General features: G+C 37.5%; 2 protein-coding genes across 4 annotated transcripts; both read right to left on the bottom strand.

The window, feature by feature from the left end:
- Positions 1-1,227: 1,227 nt before the first annotated feature.
- On the bottom strand, positions 1,228-8,735 carry LOC135686077 (double-stranded RNA-specific editase Adar). Of its 3 annotated transcripts, none has more exons than XM_065202237.2 (3): positions 6,490-8,732; positions 3,506-3,742; positions 1,228-2,185 (listed from the first exon to the last, which is right to left on the bottom strand). In XM_065202237.2, the coding sequence occupies exons 1-3, from the start codon at positions 8,687-8,689 to the stop codon at positions 1,812-1,814; spliced, it is 2,811 nt and encodes a 936-aa protein (XP_065058309.1). In that variant the 5' UTR covers positions 8,690-8,732; the 3' UTR covers positions 1,228-1,811. The 3 variants fall into 3 exon arrangements, 2 of the variants coding, with proteins under 2 accessions (XP_065058309.1, XP_065058310.1); XR_016143820.1 differs by lacking the exons at positions 1,228-2,185; positions 3,506-3,742 and adding exons at positions 4,498-4,597; positions 5,708-5,873 and having other exon boundaries at positions 6,490-8,735; XM_065202238.2 differs by lacking the exons at positions 1,228-2,185; positions 3,506-3,742 and adding an exon at positions 4,224-4,597 and having other exon boundaries at positions 6,490-8,735.
- Positions 8,736-9,754: 1,019 nt separating this feature from the next.
- LOC135686079 (uncharacterized) lies at positions 9,755-16,097 on the bottom strand. Its single transcript, XM_065202240.2, has 2 exons — positions 13,504-16,097; positions 9,755-12,757 (listed from the first exon to the last, which is right to left on the bottom strand). Exons 1-2 carry the CDS (start codon positions 14,546-14,548, stop codon positions 11,970-11,972), a joined length of 1,833 nt encoding a protein of 610 aa, XP_065058312.1. The 5' UTR covers positions 14,549-16,097; the 3' UTR covers positions 9,755-11,969.
- Between the last annotated feature and the right edge of the window lie 535 nt (positions 16,098-16,632).

The following is a 16,632-nucleotide window of genomic DNA, read 5'->3' as shown; positions in this document are numbered from 1 at the left end:
AAGAAAGAGACGAGAGAAAGTCTTTTTGTTCATGCGCATTAATAATAGTATTTGTACAACGGTTCTGCCTGTGACCACACAACTCTTGAACTTTCTGCCAGGGCTGCAACTGATAATGTGCATGTGCAATGACCCTTAAACGGGGGCTAGTGCAGGTCTGGAAGACAGGCATGATCAGGGTTGGTATATTGGCTTGTTTAAGCCAAATTCCAGAAATTTCGCTTTTCTCGAACTTGTTTGGCTTCAGAAATTCCTTTTGGCTTAAAGTCATTTTTTGGCTTAATTTTGGCTTTTTCCCACAAGTACGGGTATATAAGTACTTATTTCCTACCTACCTTTTTTTCATCATTCTAACAGAAATTGACATATATTCTAGCAGTTAATGCATATATTTTACTGTGATTTTGACACTTTTTTGTACATCTGCGATTTTATCCATCTTGTCCGATTGTTACGTGGTTTTCGCTTTGTTCTTCATTCTTTCTGCCTGTTGAAGCAGGGTTTAATGACCGCGACGCGAAAAGGGGGGAGGGGGACTTGGAGGATGTTGTGTCGTATGGACTGACTTTGTACTTTTTCTAAATCCAATGATAAAATGTCGAGGGAAGGGTAAATATTCTGATAGCAAAAACGGCTAAGCCTAAAATTTTCTGTTTGCTCCCCAGTTGCTTTGTTTTAATTTTACTAAAAATGCGTTCACTTACATGTACATCATGTGTTAGAATTCTATGAATACAATGAAAAAGTGTTCCATCAGTCAGTTGAAGAATACCTAAGCATTTTCACAAGAGTGGATAATTTAAGCCATGGGTAGAGAAATACGTAAGGGTTAAAGGGGGTCAAGCACCCTATGGATTGAACAAAATAGTTACTTCTAGCCTCGTTTACAACTTGAAATGTTCTTTTGTTTTTCTGCCTCGTTTACATTTTGGCTTTATTTGGCTTTTTTCCAACATTGATTTGGCTCGAAGCCCCAATAGAATCTACCAACCCTGGGCATGATTCATCTCACGAACAACTTCATATCAAATACTTCGGAGCTCGGCTATGTCAAGTGGATTTCTTCGTTCGCATTTGTTTTCCACTTGATTTTGGCCCCCTTTTGAAAAGTTGGACCACCTTTCGCACCCCTTGATTCCTGGTTGCTGGAGGGGCATGTGCCTCCTGGCCCTCGCAGCCACAACCCCATTGTTTGTAGGACAACAAAAAGAAAATGAACACAGGCAGTTCTCACATGGCATTAAGCCATTAAGTACAAAAGCCATTAAGACAGAAATTAGATGTCAACACAACAAAATACATCAATATTGTAAATAAATGTTCACGTTTCAGCTCAGAAATTATTCTAAACATGCTATTATTTAACATAAGTAGGCGAGGTTGTCAAAACAATTTACCCTGATGTGTAGTTACTGAAATAAAAGCTCATGCTATTTATCCGGGAGTTTTTTGAGAGTAACAGGATTCCAGGATCTATTCTCTGTGGTACTGCATCCAAGGATATCGATAATCGTTTTGTTGGAATAAAATTGACCATAACACCTCCTTTAAAAAGTTACCAAGTTTTGTATTCCCATATTTTTTTATAAATAACATGTAACTCACAATAACTATTGTAGGAGGAACAATTGAAATCATCCATTGAATATGTGAAAACATTCAATTTTACAAAAATGCCTAAAAGGGTTTTATTTTCTTGTACACTGTAAATAGCAAAAAGCCAGCAATCAGCTAGCAACAAAACATCATTACATATTGTCTGTATCAAAACAATAAATGAAACATAAATCTATTGTTTTCTCTAGCTGTTTTTAATGAAAAGAGTCCTGCTCTGCTGGTTTTCCAACCCACTTTCCATAACCTTTATCTTCTAAATGTTTGAATAATAAATGCTTTGATGTTTGGTAGCCAGTTGCTTGTTCTTTAGCATCATGATAAGATGCTGCCACCTGTTTTGTTTTTGTCATCTCCATAAGTTCACAATACTTTTTGTAAGATGTTGATTTGGATAGACGTGATGGTGTTGCCACAGGTGTCCTGCCAGTCACCCCATTTATAACTTCCATCGTTGTTTGTCCATAATACCAGTTATAACTGTTGTTTGTTGCTTTTGAGGTATTCCTGCTTTCTTTCTTGGATGGAGTTCCAAAATCAGGCCGTACAACTTTAAATGGGGAAGGGAGTCCTGAAACATAGAATATGATGTAATCGAATAAAAATAAAAACGGTCAAAAGAAAAAAATTGGGTTCATGTTCATAGAGGCAAATTGCTTTTGGAGCTGCACATTTAACAAAATCACTTTTAAGTCAATATCAAAGATTTTCTTCCATTGCTTTTTGTCAAAAATGTTATTTTCCCCTTGTCATACTGTGATAAAAGCTGTTGAGAAGTGTGACAAAGAGTTCAGGAAAAGGCATGCTCATGAAATAAAATGGTCTGGACATGATTACTTGGTTTTTACTTGACCACTCAATGTAGATATGCAGCAACAGGGAGCCAACAAGCTGCTTTCTCACAGAAATTCAGTATAAATTACAGGCTACATAAATTTTAAATAGGAGTGGCTGATGGATGCAGATATTCTAGGATGGGACAAATGCGATTTCTGTGCATGTAAGATTTGATTTTTTGGCCCCCTTGATCTTTCTGATTTTATGTTTTAAAGGGCTAATCTCCTAAAAAGACATTTGTAAAAACGATATTGTCCCTTTTTTAATAAAATTGGGTAATTTTACTATAAGAATTTCTACAAACAGACTATGAAAAAGCCCTCATTTTGATGTCACACCTTAAATGCCCTGTCTAGACTAGACAGTCTAGTGCACCTTTAACAATTAAGTTCCAAGTAATTTCAATAATTGCTCTTGACAGGTTAGACTAAGTGCATCACAGAAGTTGCTTTCATGCCTGCTTAGAGACACAAGTGGGTTTAGAAGATAAAACAACAATGGCCTAAAACTGTAGCCATTTAGCCATTAATTAATACATGAATAAAACAATTTAAAGCTAACATGCCCACAGAAATAACAAGGCATGTGATGAGTGGGTAGGGTTGAAAAAAAACTCTACTCTCCAATTCCATGTTGCCTTTCAATGTGCGAAGAAGAAACTACACTAACATTATGTTTAAATACTCAAAAGACCAATGCATACTTGCTTGGTACTATGGCCTTATTAATGAGAAGGTAATGCCTACTCTAGCACAGCTACAATGAGCACAAACACTACAATCAAGCTATCTGAGCCAAAAACAAAAGTCCATAGGGTACCAAAAAGCTGTGTGTTCTGGGTCATTACTTTGATCTTTTTAGGATTAGAGATAGTGATATTCAACCATATACAGTCATTGTTGGACTTGATAAGGTGTACCAGAAAATTGGCTTTTACAGAGCAGCTCATATTATTCCCATGATACTCTAAATCAAAGAATGAAGACAGGCAGACAAAGACTGAAGGGAACAGATAAAATCAATAATGATCAATGGCAGTAATAGTGCTACTGACCTTGAACATCGGCCACTCTTGAGTACAAGGATCTTGTGAAGTGTTCATAGTGATATTTATCACCAACAATAAGGCCAGTCAGATAAACAGGCTTCATGAAATTTGTTAGAATGGAGCCCTGGATTCCAAGCACATTCCATTTCATGAGTTTGTCACTGCATGACATGGTCAATAACCTTTCTCCTGCAAGAATGCCATCAGTAGTTTGCAACCCAGCTTCTGGAACAGGTATTGTGCCTACACAGTAGAAGATCATAATTCAGGATGAGAGCTTGTGATGTAATTAGTAGTAGAATGCAGGTTGGATTCCTTATATCATGCTAATGAAATTACATGTAACTTAGCCCTTCTCAGGAAAACCTTATCACAATCAACTTTATGATGACAAAAAGAAAACATTTGCTTCTTCACTCTGTTTATTCATGATTAGTAAAAAACAATTTTGGTCTACAGCAGAAACTTTGATTTTGGCCATATTTAATTAATCAATCAAGTTTACGTTAGCTTTCTTTTATGTGAATCTAAATTATATTTTTTCAAGTAAAATGTTCACAGAAAGAGGATCCTGCAAAAGCATGAATATTTCTATACAATTTGAATACGTGAGTGTACAATTAGTGTAAAATTTATTCAATCAAAGATAACTTTGAATTTGATTTTTAAAAACATTAAAGTTTGATCAAAAAATCAAATTCAAATGCTTTGTCTATATTGTTACCTCACACACATGATGGATTTCTTGCCAAAATTCAGTTTGTTCCTCAGGTCTCTAAGCAGCAACAATTACAAAACTACCTTGAGACTAGAAAGCAGCTCAGATTGGCTCAAATGACTTGCTATTGACATAATTTTTATTGCTTTTATTAAAAACTATACCAGCATATGAGCCTAACTGAACTGCTCTTAAGTTTCAATGTATTCAACATCCCTTGTAAATCAATCTTGGAAATTGCCTTTTGTTGAAAGTTTTATCCTCTGCACTAAGCAGTAGACATAAAGCAACCACAACAAAAGTAGCAACTTCTAGATACCAAAAGTCAACTATTTCAACTGATTTCCAAGGGATTTTGAGTGGTTTGAAACAACCAAAACCTGACACAAGAAGAAAACAGTACATTTAAAACAAAAAACAAACAATAACAGTAATGTGAAAAAACACAAAAATCCCATTATACTACAGATTGGAGGCAACTGAAGGAGGCAACTACTACAATGACAGAGGCAACCGCCTAGCCCAGGGGTCGGCAACCCATGGCCCGGAAGGTATTTTTGTGTGGCCCGAAAGGCTTCTGTTAATCAGTTGTTAATGCGGCTTGATGCACGAGTGCTGGTTCAGTTCCCAATATTGGTTCAGTTCCCAATATCAGTAACTTCTTGCCTAGATCAGCATTCCTTGTACATTAACATTACTTCAAAGCCATCCAAGGTCAATTTGTGAATGTCATGAATGCATCGTCACGTTCCAGCATATGCTACGTCTTCTGAATACTCAGCTGGATCAAGGGAACTTGGTGACTGGCAAAAACTAACAAAACTTTGCTATATTCCAAAAGTTATGTTCCTCTTTTGTCTCGTTTTAAAGAGTGGTAATACAAAATTTAAAGGTAGAAATACACAAAAAATGATGTGAATAATGTTTAAAAGAATAGGCAAGGTAATGTATTTTTTCCTTTGTAAATACACAAATATAAAAATATTAGCAACAGTTCTGCAAGGGCTAAATAGCCCACGCAGCCAAACTGGCACGGGCTTTTTACACCCTGCATTTTTTTCCTGGAGAGGCCTGCAATGAAGCCAGGGGAGACCTGTGGCAGCTTGGGCTGGCATTTAAGGTATTAGTCTGATACAATTTCCTTTTCAAAGGGATGGGACTTTGGTTTCTTAGAATTGCCAAAAATTTATTTTGCTCTTTTGTCCGTTGCCTCTTTTTCATAACAATTTCTTGGCTGTGACCAGCTGAATGCTTACCAAAACCATTTGGAATGCTGAGAAAAAGGGCATTATGTTTTCTATTTCTTTCCTCAAATATCATTACTCCCATCCCCTTCCCCCAAGAACAATTTTGATAGATGTACCATTTTATTTTGAAAGACTAGTATCATTTTATTTTGAAAGCTCAAAATATTTTTGCATTGTATATTTGATTTTGCTTTTTATGATAATTGAATTAATGGTAAAAAAGGGAAAAGCAGTGGAATACACCATTTATCTTCATTCTGACCCTCCTCCCCATTGAAAAGTTGGCATTGAATAAGCCTTTTATGTACACCAAGGTACTAGACCTCAATCATTCAGTATTGCAGAGGTCTGTCTCATTGTCCTTTGTGACTCAACGTGATATAGAACTGTTTGTCTATTGACAATCCAACTATGAAAAATTGTTCGCAGTACTAGATTCCTCTTTCTAGTGATAAAATTCTGCAAGGCCATTTAACCCCTGCAGCTGGCAATTTCACATGACATCAAACAAACCGAGGTATTGTGTGAAAACTCCTGACCTGTCATTAAAAGTCAATTTGGCCATATTAGTTATAAGAACAAATATTCTCCAGGGACCACACCCTTGTACAACCCTTCCTCTGGCTGGTTTGCTCTGCTAAAAGTTTTTTTGCTTTACTAGTACCATCTTATTTTCGTGCCAGCCGCTACTGGTGTTATTGTTAAACTTATGCTGCATTCAACAGTCCTGGCCCTTGTATTTAACCCACTCAAACTAATATCATTGCAAAGTGGATTGCAAATAAAATTTGTGGTGCTATACTACAAACTTTGGTTAAACAGCAAGAAGGTATGAGTTTTCCAGTTTCTATAAGATCTGCTATCAGGAAAAAGATGGTGGGCCGAGACTCCACTTAAAGAAAGACACCTTTTTAAAATTAACAATGTGGATTTTTAGAACATATATACTTTTAGTGGTCATGCCTTTTGATGAGTAATTTGATGGGTAAAATAACCTTTGCACAAATAAATACTTTCAAACTTACCCTGACCATTTTCAACTTTGGTTCTTAGTATGCCAACTGTTTTGTTGTTTGATGATATTTCAGCGCTATAAACTCTTCCATCTCCACAAGGAGCTGTGTTGATGTAGAGAAACAAATGCAGATCAGGCTTCATTTGAAATAACTGAGAATCAGGATCTCTTTGAAAGCAGCTTTCTTTGTCACTTGCTGCTAAATGCAACTGATCAAAAAAGAATTGCTTGAGGCAACGACCTGCAATCACTTCAGCATGACAATCATTTAAGACCTGGCCTGAGCAGTTTATGCTTTCACCACTTATACATTTTGTTCCTGTTGCAATACTTAGTATCTCAAATGCATCTATCATAACACCACCAACCTCTTTTGTCATAACAACTGATGCTATAACTTTGTATGGGGTATCACTCTGAAAAACACTGCTGAACTTAGCATTGATAGCATCCAAAACTTTATCAGCAAACTCCACAGAAATGTCAAAATTATTATGAGATGTCTTGATACCTATCTCATTAATTGATGCATCAATTCCATAAATGACTTCCAATGCTTTCGAGGCAGCTACAAGTTTTGCAGCTTTTTTAGAATAACCAACTCCATCAAATGTTTTGTCCCCCACTGTTACTACACATTTGTACTGTATTCTATTGTTTCCAAAATTCTCTTCTGTGTATACAAAATCTACTCCTGGGTGCAACTCATTGAGGATGCTAACTGAGTTCTTTTCACACTGGCCTTGATTCCCTGTTGGTAGTACCATGGGTACATCTCTTGATGGATAAGCTTGTTGATCGCTTATTTCTTCTACATCAGTCAAGACATTAACATCAGTCAAAATATCAACATCAGTCAAATTGGAAAGAGCAATTTGGGGATCAGGATTATCTTTTTCAGCAAGGTACTCTGCTTTAATATCATCTTTCAATGAACTCCATGCATCTACATTTATCCCATGGTTTCTCTCAAAAACTTTTAAAGCAAGTTTAATCTTTGCTCTCTTCTTTGATTTAGCTTCTGCTACAATGTACTGCCCATTAATTATCATTCCTTGCAAAAAATATGGAACTTTCTGGTCAGTTAACTCTTGCTCCATGAGCTCTAGAGATCCATAATACTCATGGAACATCTGAAATGGGTGTTTTGAAGTATCAATAATTCTCTCTACAATTGTCAAATTACTCTTTTCTATGTCTTCATTGTCTTTTAGGCCCAATTTTGCAACCTGGAATTTTGCCTTTTCTTTTCCTGAATGAACACATTCATATTCCTTCCCACACATAAACAACTTTGCCTTGCTCAGTAACTTGTCACCATCAGCAATACTTTCAAATTCATATTTACTTGAAGGATCAATGTGTTTAACTCGAGCATATGCATGCATTTTCCCAAGAACAGAAGCTTTTCTATCTTCAACTGAAATTGATTTTCCTTTTGTGGGAAAACGAACGCCAAAAAAATTTGACAGAACGTTATTTGCTAATTTTTTCCTTGCAGCTTTCTTTCCCAAGCCAGTACCTTCAAAAGTATGACCTCTCAGGTTGATTCTACAGCAAAACTTTGTCTTTGACTTTGTTTCTACCCATTCTAATCTCTTTGAAAGCCCTGGTATCAGCTCGTTAAGTACCATACTCGGCGACTCCACCGCTCTTTGCAAATCGACTTCTTTATTCTTTAGAGGTTTTGTAAGTTGGGGTATCTCAGCGGTTGCTGCATCCGCTGAAAAATCGGTGTAGCCTTCGGGAAAGTAAGAAAAGGGTTCAGATTCGCTGACATAAGGACTGGCAGGTTTCTCTCCACCAGCAGAAAGTATATCTCCTCGATCAGGAATTTCAAGATAAGGTATCTCGTTAAACTGTAAACATTTCTTAGCTGCCTCTGTCTTAGCAGATTTCTTAGAGATACCATATCCAACATATTCTTGGCCATTGTATAAAAATCTCGCTTCGAATCCTGCATCAAATCCTTCACCTTTTGGCTTGATGTCAAATTCTACTTTGCCATATTTTTCGTTCAGTGCAACGAGTGGCGCTTTCAAGGACAGCGACTGAGAAGTCCTCCTGATCTTTGCAGGATTGTTTTTTGCAAAGGAGAAACTGCGTTTGCGATGGTGGTGACGCTTGAAACCTGTTACTTTTCCTCCTCCAAACGATAGGCCTTGCTTGGAATCTTGTCCTGTATATGGCTTGAGTGGTTTCTTCTCCATGGTCCTTGAAATGAAAACGTGAACGGAATGTTTTATAATTTGAAATCTGGGGGCACTTGGCACTGCACAGCAGCAACAGAAAGCTCCTCCGTCACTGCCACCCTGTCACTACTGCCTGTCACTGAGATCAGGCTACACGAGTGACAGTATGCAAGCTTCTTGGAAATGAAAGGGGGTCCAACAACGGGCTTTATAGAGACTTAGAAGGGGAAAAGGGATAATTTAACAATCACAACAAAGACTCCCACTTTTCTGCAGAGCTGAAGAAAATTTTTTAGGCAAAAGCGGAAATAAATTTAGTATGATTCTGTAAGTAACTTTGCCTAGTATTCTCTTAAATGTGTCCTTAGCTTTACAACGAGTTTTACAACGAGTAACGGCATGGCTTAGCAAATAGATCGAGAAACCTAGTCCAGAATAACTTGGTGCCAGCACAAATTGACGGAGTTTCGGTTTTTCCATTGCCTAAACTTGACACTTAAAAAGTATCATCAAGAAAACTTCAGAGTTTGGTCGTTTGGATAATCCATTCCTACTAAGAAAGAGAGAATATCGACGCAATTATAAATTCTATTCAAACTCATTTTGACAAGCCCAGTTTGAGCGTTTTTTGCAAACTTTTGTTAAAGCACTTAATTTCCGAAAAAGTTAAGATTAGATGTTACAAAGTTATATCTTAACTGTACAAAATTGCTTAACTTTTTAATTTTTAAGTTGATAGTTCTTCTGTTGATATTTCAACGTTCATGTTTTTTTATTAATCCGTGTTTCATTTATTTTTCTCTTCCATCTTATTACGGGTACTTTTAAATTTTAAAAAAAGGTTTCATTACGAGCTATATGATAGTGGTTATTCTAAATCTTAGCAAAACTTTTCTATTTCAAGTCAACATCACAATAGACGCGACTATGCGACACCTTCAGTCAAAATTCATTTTAGATACAGTTTCTGGCCATCCCTAAGAAACCATAATTCTAAAAATTTTCTTGCCGCCAATCATGGTGGCGGCCTTTCAAGACTTTGATATTTTAGCCCCTCCACTTTCAAACACGTTTCGCCGGTCCTGTAGTACACTGTTATACAGGATAAAAAGCTTAGGTTGCAATTATTTGGGGGGGGGGGGGCTCCAATGTGTAAAAATAATGTAAAATTCAAAACAAGAAATTCAGAAAAGATAGAATAAGGAGTCGTCACTACCATCTGGTAACAGTCTCGAACTCATATGGGAGGAGATTGACAGAAGGTTCTCAAAGAATAGAGATCTGTATCAGGATTTAGCGAAGCTAGAGCCATGATGCAGGAGAGCAAAGAGCCTTCTTTTCAAGATTTCTCGTTTATTCGCTAAATTTTCCGCTAGATTTCTCAGAAATTTTCAGGAAAGAACTGCTGGCATTTGCAATTTATTACCAGCAGCATATCGTTCAAATAAAAACAACAATTAGTGCAAATGGAGATCCAGAAAAAAGAAGATGATTTCAAAGAACGAGCTCTTAGAGAAGAAACATATGGAGAAGAAAACTATGACTTTCAAGGTGGGGCTTTGCAAAGAGAGAAAGGACGAAAGGACCCTAAAGTCGACATCGACACCGTTTAAAAAGGGTAGAAGCTTGCCAACTGTACATACCCTGCACATTCAAAACTTTGTCCCTACGCTCTTTTTATTTATAAAAACAATTTTATAAAGACACGAACATCAAAATTGGTCAAAGTTGAGAAAAAAAGAACAAGCTAAGATGAGTAAAATGCAATTTTGAACAACATTCTATCCCCAAAACGAGATAATTTAGCCATGTGTGGGTGCTTTTCGGTTAATATTCAATCTTGTCGACAAATGAAGCCTGTCACATTCACCTTGCTGGCTAGCTATCGCACTGCTTATACCCTAATATTTAAGAACAAATCAAGAACAACCCAGCTTCAGATTTTTGCAATAATTAAGGACAGTCAGCCTGGACCTAAATTCACTGGTTCTTATAAAAAGAGTGAATACAACATGCACGGACCAGCTTCCTTTGCTTGATCCTTTGTTGATTTTATGACATGAAGGTCTCTGAAATACATAAAGCGTTTCTTCCACCGAGCAGATTTTACTTGAAATTTCCTATTGAGATGAACGAAATGGACACAAGGCACAATTTTACCTAAAGAGGGCCTGGATTTTTAGATTTATTGCCAACAAGCAATCTTCAAATCCTCAAATCATTACTTTGTTTACCTTTATTCATATCAAGGAATATCATATTTAACCAACGGAGCAACTACCTTTGCTTGATCCTTTATTGATTTTATGACATGAAGGTCTCTGAAATACATAAAGCGTTTCTTCCACCGAGCAGATTTTACCTTAATATTTCTATTGGGATACTATTGGGGGGAAGGGGTGCGACACCCCTCGGTCGCAACGCCCCTGCTTCCTATATTCCACCCATCGCTTGAAGACAGTTGGATTATATCCAAAACAACTATCACAAAGTTTATGAAATTATAAAATCAATGAAACAAAATATTTCAACTACAAATTGAACAAATCTAAATTCGAACAAAGAAACGCATTTTCCTGATATATCTATTGGATATTAATTTGTAATCATTCTAGAAATCTGTTCCATAGGTAAAGTAAATATCAATTTTCAGACTTTTACAATTAAATGAAATCCCTTTGGCAAGATGTTTTGAAAACGCCATGCACATTTACGTGTTTACAAAGCTATATATGATGTGAATAGTGGTGCTTTGGGCCTCTTATAATTTTTATACTAAACACTTCGCATACACTAGATTTGCGATAGACGTTCGCAGTCTTCTTTGTCGTACATTCTCGAAATAAGAGAAAGTCAAAGCGTGCACTCCGCAACGACATGAACATATTGCATAGACAAATTCTTTCTTATTCTTTCATTTGAGACAAAGGATAGGAAAAGACCACTGGTCGTTTTCATGCACAAAAATTGCTATAATTATTTCTATTTTTTTGTTTTATAGCATATAATGCGATTACAATGCAAAGAAATAATTTCACCCTTCGTTCCGTTAATTTTCTAACAGATGCAAACCTACAGCGTATAAACTATCTACATTTTTATCCATTTTTTGAGTTACATCCAAAGTAAAACCCGCCGGGCAGTGAAAAAAATTATGGTTGGAGGAGTAGCATCACTCGAAAAATATCTCAAAACAAATCATTTTGACCTGGGATGTAGAAAAAGCGTTCAAACAACATAACACACTATTCTCCTCTCAAAATGCTAAATTTCTGCCACTGCCCACGAAGCAAATGTGTTAAACAAGAGGCCTCAATAATTCTGATTGTTCATTCGATGTGACCAGCGTTTGTGATCCACTAATATTTTGCGGCGTGTAACCCCTGTGATCACCACCGGATGGTTCCTCCATAACGTAAGCAATGCGAACTTTCTTTGTCGTCATGTCTCGTCTTACGATCAGGAAATGAAGGAACATATGGAGACAGAAACCAAGGTATAGGGGGGCACCGATGCCAAGGAAAAAGAGCATTGCTGGACCAAGATTGGCACGCGATAGCAGCTTTTCAACAATGCCATCGTATTGGTCCACTACAGCGGTGACAAATAAAGCCAGCTGAACCATTGTCAAGGCAGGAACTAAGAAATGGTTCACGGCAAGGGATTCATTTTGTCTTTGTGAACACGCATTAAAAGGGACCTTCATGAACATGTAAAACTGGAACAACAATCCGATTGCATTCAAACAGTTTTTTCCTGCAGTCATTGATAGGTATGACGTCAAATTTGTTTCGCTGTAAAACGTGGCCATGTGTGATGTAATCAGCGCCCTAACGATCATGAAGGTAAAGCCAACCCCACCCATGATACCAACCATTACGTCGATTGCCTTCGAATTGGACTCCTTCCACCTGTCGAGATCCTTGTCAAGGCTGTTGACCTTAAGGAATATCATCCCCAGGATGAACATTAACACATGAGCAGCCATTGCCATGCAGCTGGCCCAAGGACCGACAAACCCCAGGTACTGCAGTCCATTCACTGCTTGGAGAGCAAAGCACAACAAACCAACAAGGTAACCGCCTCCTGCAATGACAACAAACATAATGAGACTAAACGCAGAAACCGGCCTTAAGTATATTTGGCAAAGTCATTGAGCGTTGTCAGGAATCAGGGGTGTTACCAGAGGGCAAAGAGGGTTTCTCCCATCGAAGAAAAATGGAGAAAACAGTCACCAGGTTAATATTGTTTTTTGGTTTAGTGAATATCACAGATTAAGGAATAATTCTCCCGCAGGAGAAGCTTGCCCTCTTATGGGTATAAACACGAAACCCTAATGGGTCTAATACAAATTTGGCGGTAAAGAACCTCGAAACTTTAAAAGAAGAACTTGGTACACTCAAACTTTGCATAGATCACTGACAGAAAATTCTTGCCATGGATGTGACAAGTGCTTTCACTTTATTTGTTATAACATTTTGAAGTGTATTTTAAATTTTTTTGCTAAATATCAACTTGCGTTTAAATTACCTGGAATGAAGTTAATTTCTCAAATAAAATTATCATATTGATTGGAAAAGCTTCGTGGTCTACTACATGTTATGTTGTATAATTTGAAGGATCAACTTCTAGGGAAAGGCATCTGGAATTTGGTATAATTTGTAAAATCTTTGGAATTGATTTTGCAGAGGCAAAACTTTATAGCCTGGTCAGGACAATCTTAAAGAGCCGGAAATGACCCCTCTCCTGTTCATTTTTCTTTAGTAAGGGGGGGGGGGAGTATTTCATATCATGACATCATATCGTTTGACTGAAATTTTTGACAAATTTACCAGTGTAGTGAATAGCCTGAGTGCTGTGTGGATGCAAAAGTTGGACCACTTGTCCAGACTTTAGGAACGCGTCATTGGTCTCCTCGTTGGACAGAGAATTAGTGAGGGAGTTTTCAGCTTGGTGGTTGCTGTTGCTTTGAATCACAAGGGCTTGTTGGCTAATCTCAACTGCATGTTCCACGAAAAGAAGACAACACATCAAACGATAGTCTATCAGCAAAGAGTTATAAGTTGCCTTGAAGATCGTGAAGCCATTTCCGTACAACTGCTTGCTGTAACTGTCATCCATATGTGATGTCAATATAGAATCGTCCCACATGATAAAATTGTATAAAGACAATACTGCGAAGTACCATTGCGAAGCAAATGGCAGCTTTGCACTAGGGTACCTGTGTCGTACACTGAAATAATAAACCGCTGCCTGGGTTAATTTCTGTAGCAGTGCTACAATGTAATCTGCTATATAGAAAGTGGTCTGCGGTCTTCTCAAATTACCAAGAAGAATCGCAAATTCCATTGCTATCAACGGCAGCGTCACTAGCCAAATGACAATGCCCATGTTGCCATGCTTGTGACCGATAGGCCGAGGTATCTTTTTCCCGTCAGCATGAAAGTTTGCAGGCCTATTGTCGAAAAACATGTAAGCTCCAACCAATGTGTAAGCCAGACCAACGCTGAGACCGATAATAAACATGTAAATTCTATAAATTGACAAGGCACTTGTTGTTCCAGAGACTCCTGCGATTGTAGCAACCAAAGCAGTCAGAAACAGAATAACGGCTCTTGTCCTAGCATCAAGAGACCGGTTCCGTCCAGTTCTAAAGTAGTATACAAAAACAATCACACATGATAGAAGCAACAGGATGACCGTCAAACTGCAAAGCACAATTACTGTCGATCTTGCAAGCGAGATATCTGCAGGGTTTGGGATCAGCGTTGTTAAGTTTTTTGCTGTTGAGGAAAACAACACTGTACTTGTCAATTCTGGAGCAGTGAAGCCCGCTGTTGGCCTACTTGTTGTGGTAATAGCAAGACCTTCCTTCATTCTCTTGAAGTCTTCTGGTTTTTTTGAACGAAAGTGAATCTCTGCTTTCGAGACATTAGCTTCAGACGGAACTGGTAAGAGGCACTTCCTACTTTGAGAACGCGTTGTTGCTTATGAACTGGGTCGGGCCACTGGGTCGGGGAACCTACTCGAGTATGAGTGCGGACACAGACTTGCTATTATTTCTCGCGTATATTTTGTCAAAGCATGTACAAGCAACACAAAAAAATCAGCAGAATACATTTCGGACTAAACATTTTCGGACAGAAAAATTCCTGACTTGTTTCACAAAATTTCGAACGATTTGAAAACATTTCTGACAAAACCAAAAACACTCTTATATGGGGACTAGGCTCGCTACTTCAGAAGCTCTAACATCTTCTGCTTCTCACGCTGCAAAAATCAACATAGCAGATGACAAGCGAAGGTATCTCGTCTACAATACAACATTGATCAGAGGAATTACAAACTGGACGAAATATAGCCGGATGAAAAGAATGGACAAAACAAAGATCGACAAAGATATGGATGTTGGCTAAGATGAAAGTATGACAGAGGATGACATAATAATGGGGGGTCTTGGGGGTATCAGACACCATGTTTCCGCAAGAAAATCTCCCTATTACCGTATTTCGGCAAAAACATTTTGATATTACCTTAATACCGAGTTTTCGAGATGAAAATTACCGATTTCTTTGCAATTTGAATTTTAATAAGCTTCATTTAAGTTTCGAGTAATTTTTGGGGAAATTGTCAAGATTCAAGCACGTAATATATGCTCATATATCAGCGGAGAGTTTATAGTATATCCAAAACTCACGCGCGCACGAAATATGAAGCTTGTGCAGGACCCTTTTTCTTCAATCTTTCTAACACGAATTCTCTGAAAATTTCATCATATTTAGCTAACTTTCCATCCACTCTGATGATTTTACTCTTCCAGAGTCTTTTGATGGATACAGCTAGTCTTTTTCCCTTAGTGCTTTGAAGCTTGTTTGTTTTTTTCGGTTTTGAAGCAGTTCAGTGTATACAGTTTCACTAAATTTATTTAAAATAGCATATTTTTAGAGGCGCCGGAAGCTTCATGATGCGGCGGAGGCAGGAACCGCAGAAAGGGCACCTTGGGGGTATTGGGAATCGTCGTTTAGCCTGATTGAGGGTGAAGGCCCTGTCTAGGGAGAGAGGTCGATGGTCTGTCTGGCAGCGTAGCCTCTAGGGAAATTTTGCGTTGCTTCGCCCCAAAGACTTTTGGAAATGGGGGCAACACCCAAAACATACATCCAAATCTAAACTACAGTTAAAATTCATCAGCGAAATTTCTTTCATCCCAACATCAACCATCAAGGGAGGCTGGACGCAATCCTACTTTGCATAAAAACAAAATTTTGTTCTGATGACTATTTACATAGCTTGATATAACTTTTGGATATAACTCCTCGGAACACACTGTTCTTTCTTTCTTAATATAAAGTTGGTGCAATCTGTAGCTATACTCAAGCTAAATAAAACCAATTTATTTAAATTACCAACACTAAATATAATTCAAATCAAATATAACTGATGTTGCATACGTATTCCTTGCAAAGATTACAAGTACAATTGAACGATGAAAATTCTGAGATTTTTTCTGAAATATTTGTAAAGTGGGGGAGTACTTGTTTGGTTTGGAACTAAGTTACATATTTGGCTACATCTGTTTAACAAAGATCTTGAGAGCAGAAAAAAATCATATCTTTCTGTTATTGTTCAAAATCTTGCTTATGAAATTTCATACTGCACCAAGGTTTCCATAAGGATCTCATAAGAAACTAAAATCGCTCAAAAACTTTAAGAAGCTTTAAGTGCTAGCTCACACGTACATGTACATTTTAGAGCAAGAAAGGTTACAAAAGGCTATACATAAAGCATAGCTACAATGATATAGATATCATATTCTGGTTTAGCTGTGAGCACATGTGGCATAACCGAAAGAGGAGGTCCTTTGCGAGCGAAGCAAGCAGAAAAATTTTGGCGACCATGCCCTTTAGATTAGCTAAAGATTCATTTCAGAACATATTTTGTAGTCATTTTCTTGCAATCGTTTA

The sequence above is a fragment of the Rhopilema esculentum genome, chromosome 6 (genome assembly GCF_057945365.1).
Source record: "Rhopilema esculentum isolate cy_ngs chromosome 6, ASM5794536v1, whole genome shotgun sequence".
Classification (NCBI taxonomy): Eukaryota; Metazoa; Cnidaria; class Scyphozoa; order Rhizostomeae; family Rhizostomatidae; genus Rhopilema; species Rhopilema esculentum.
Note: the sequence above shows the minus strand (reverse complement) of the source record. Positions and strands in the feature narration are given on the sequence as shown.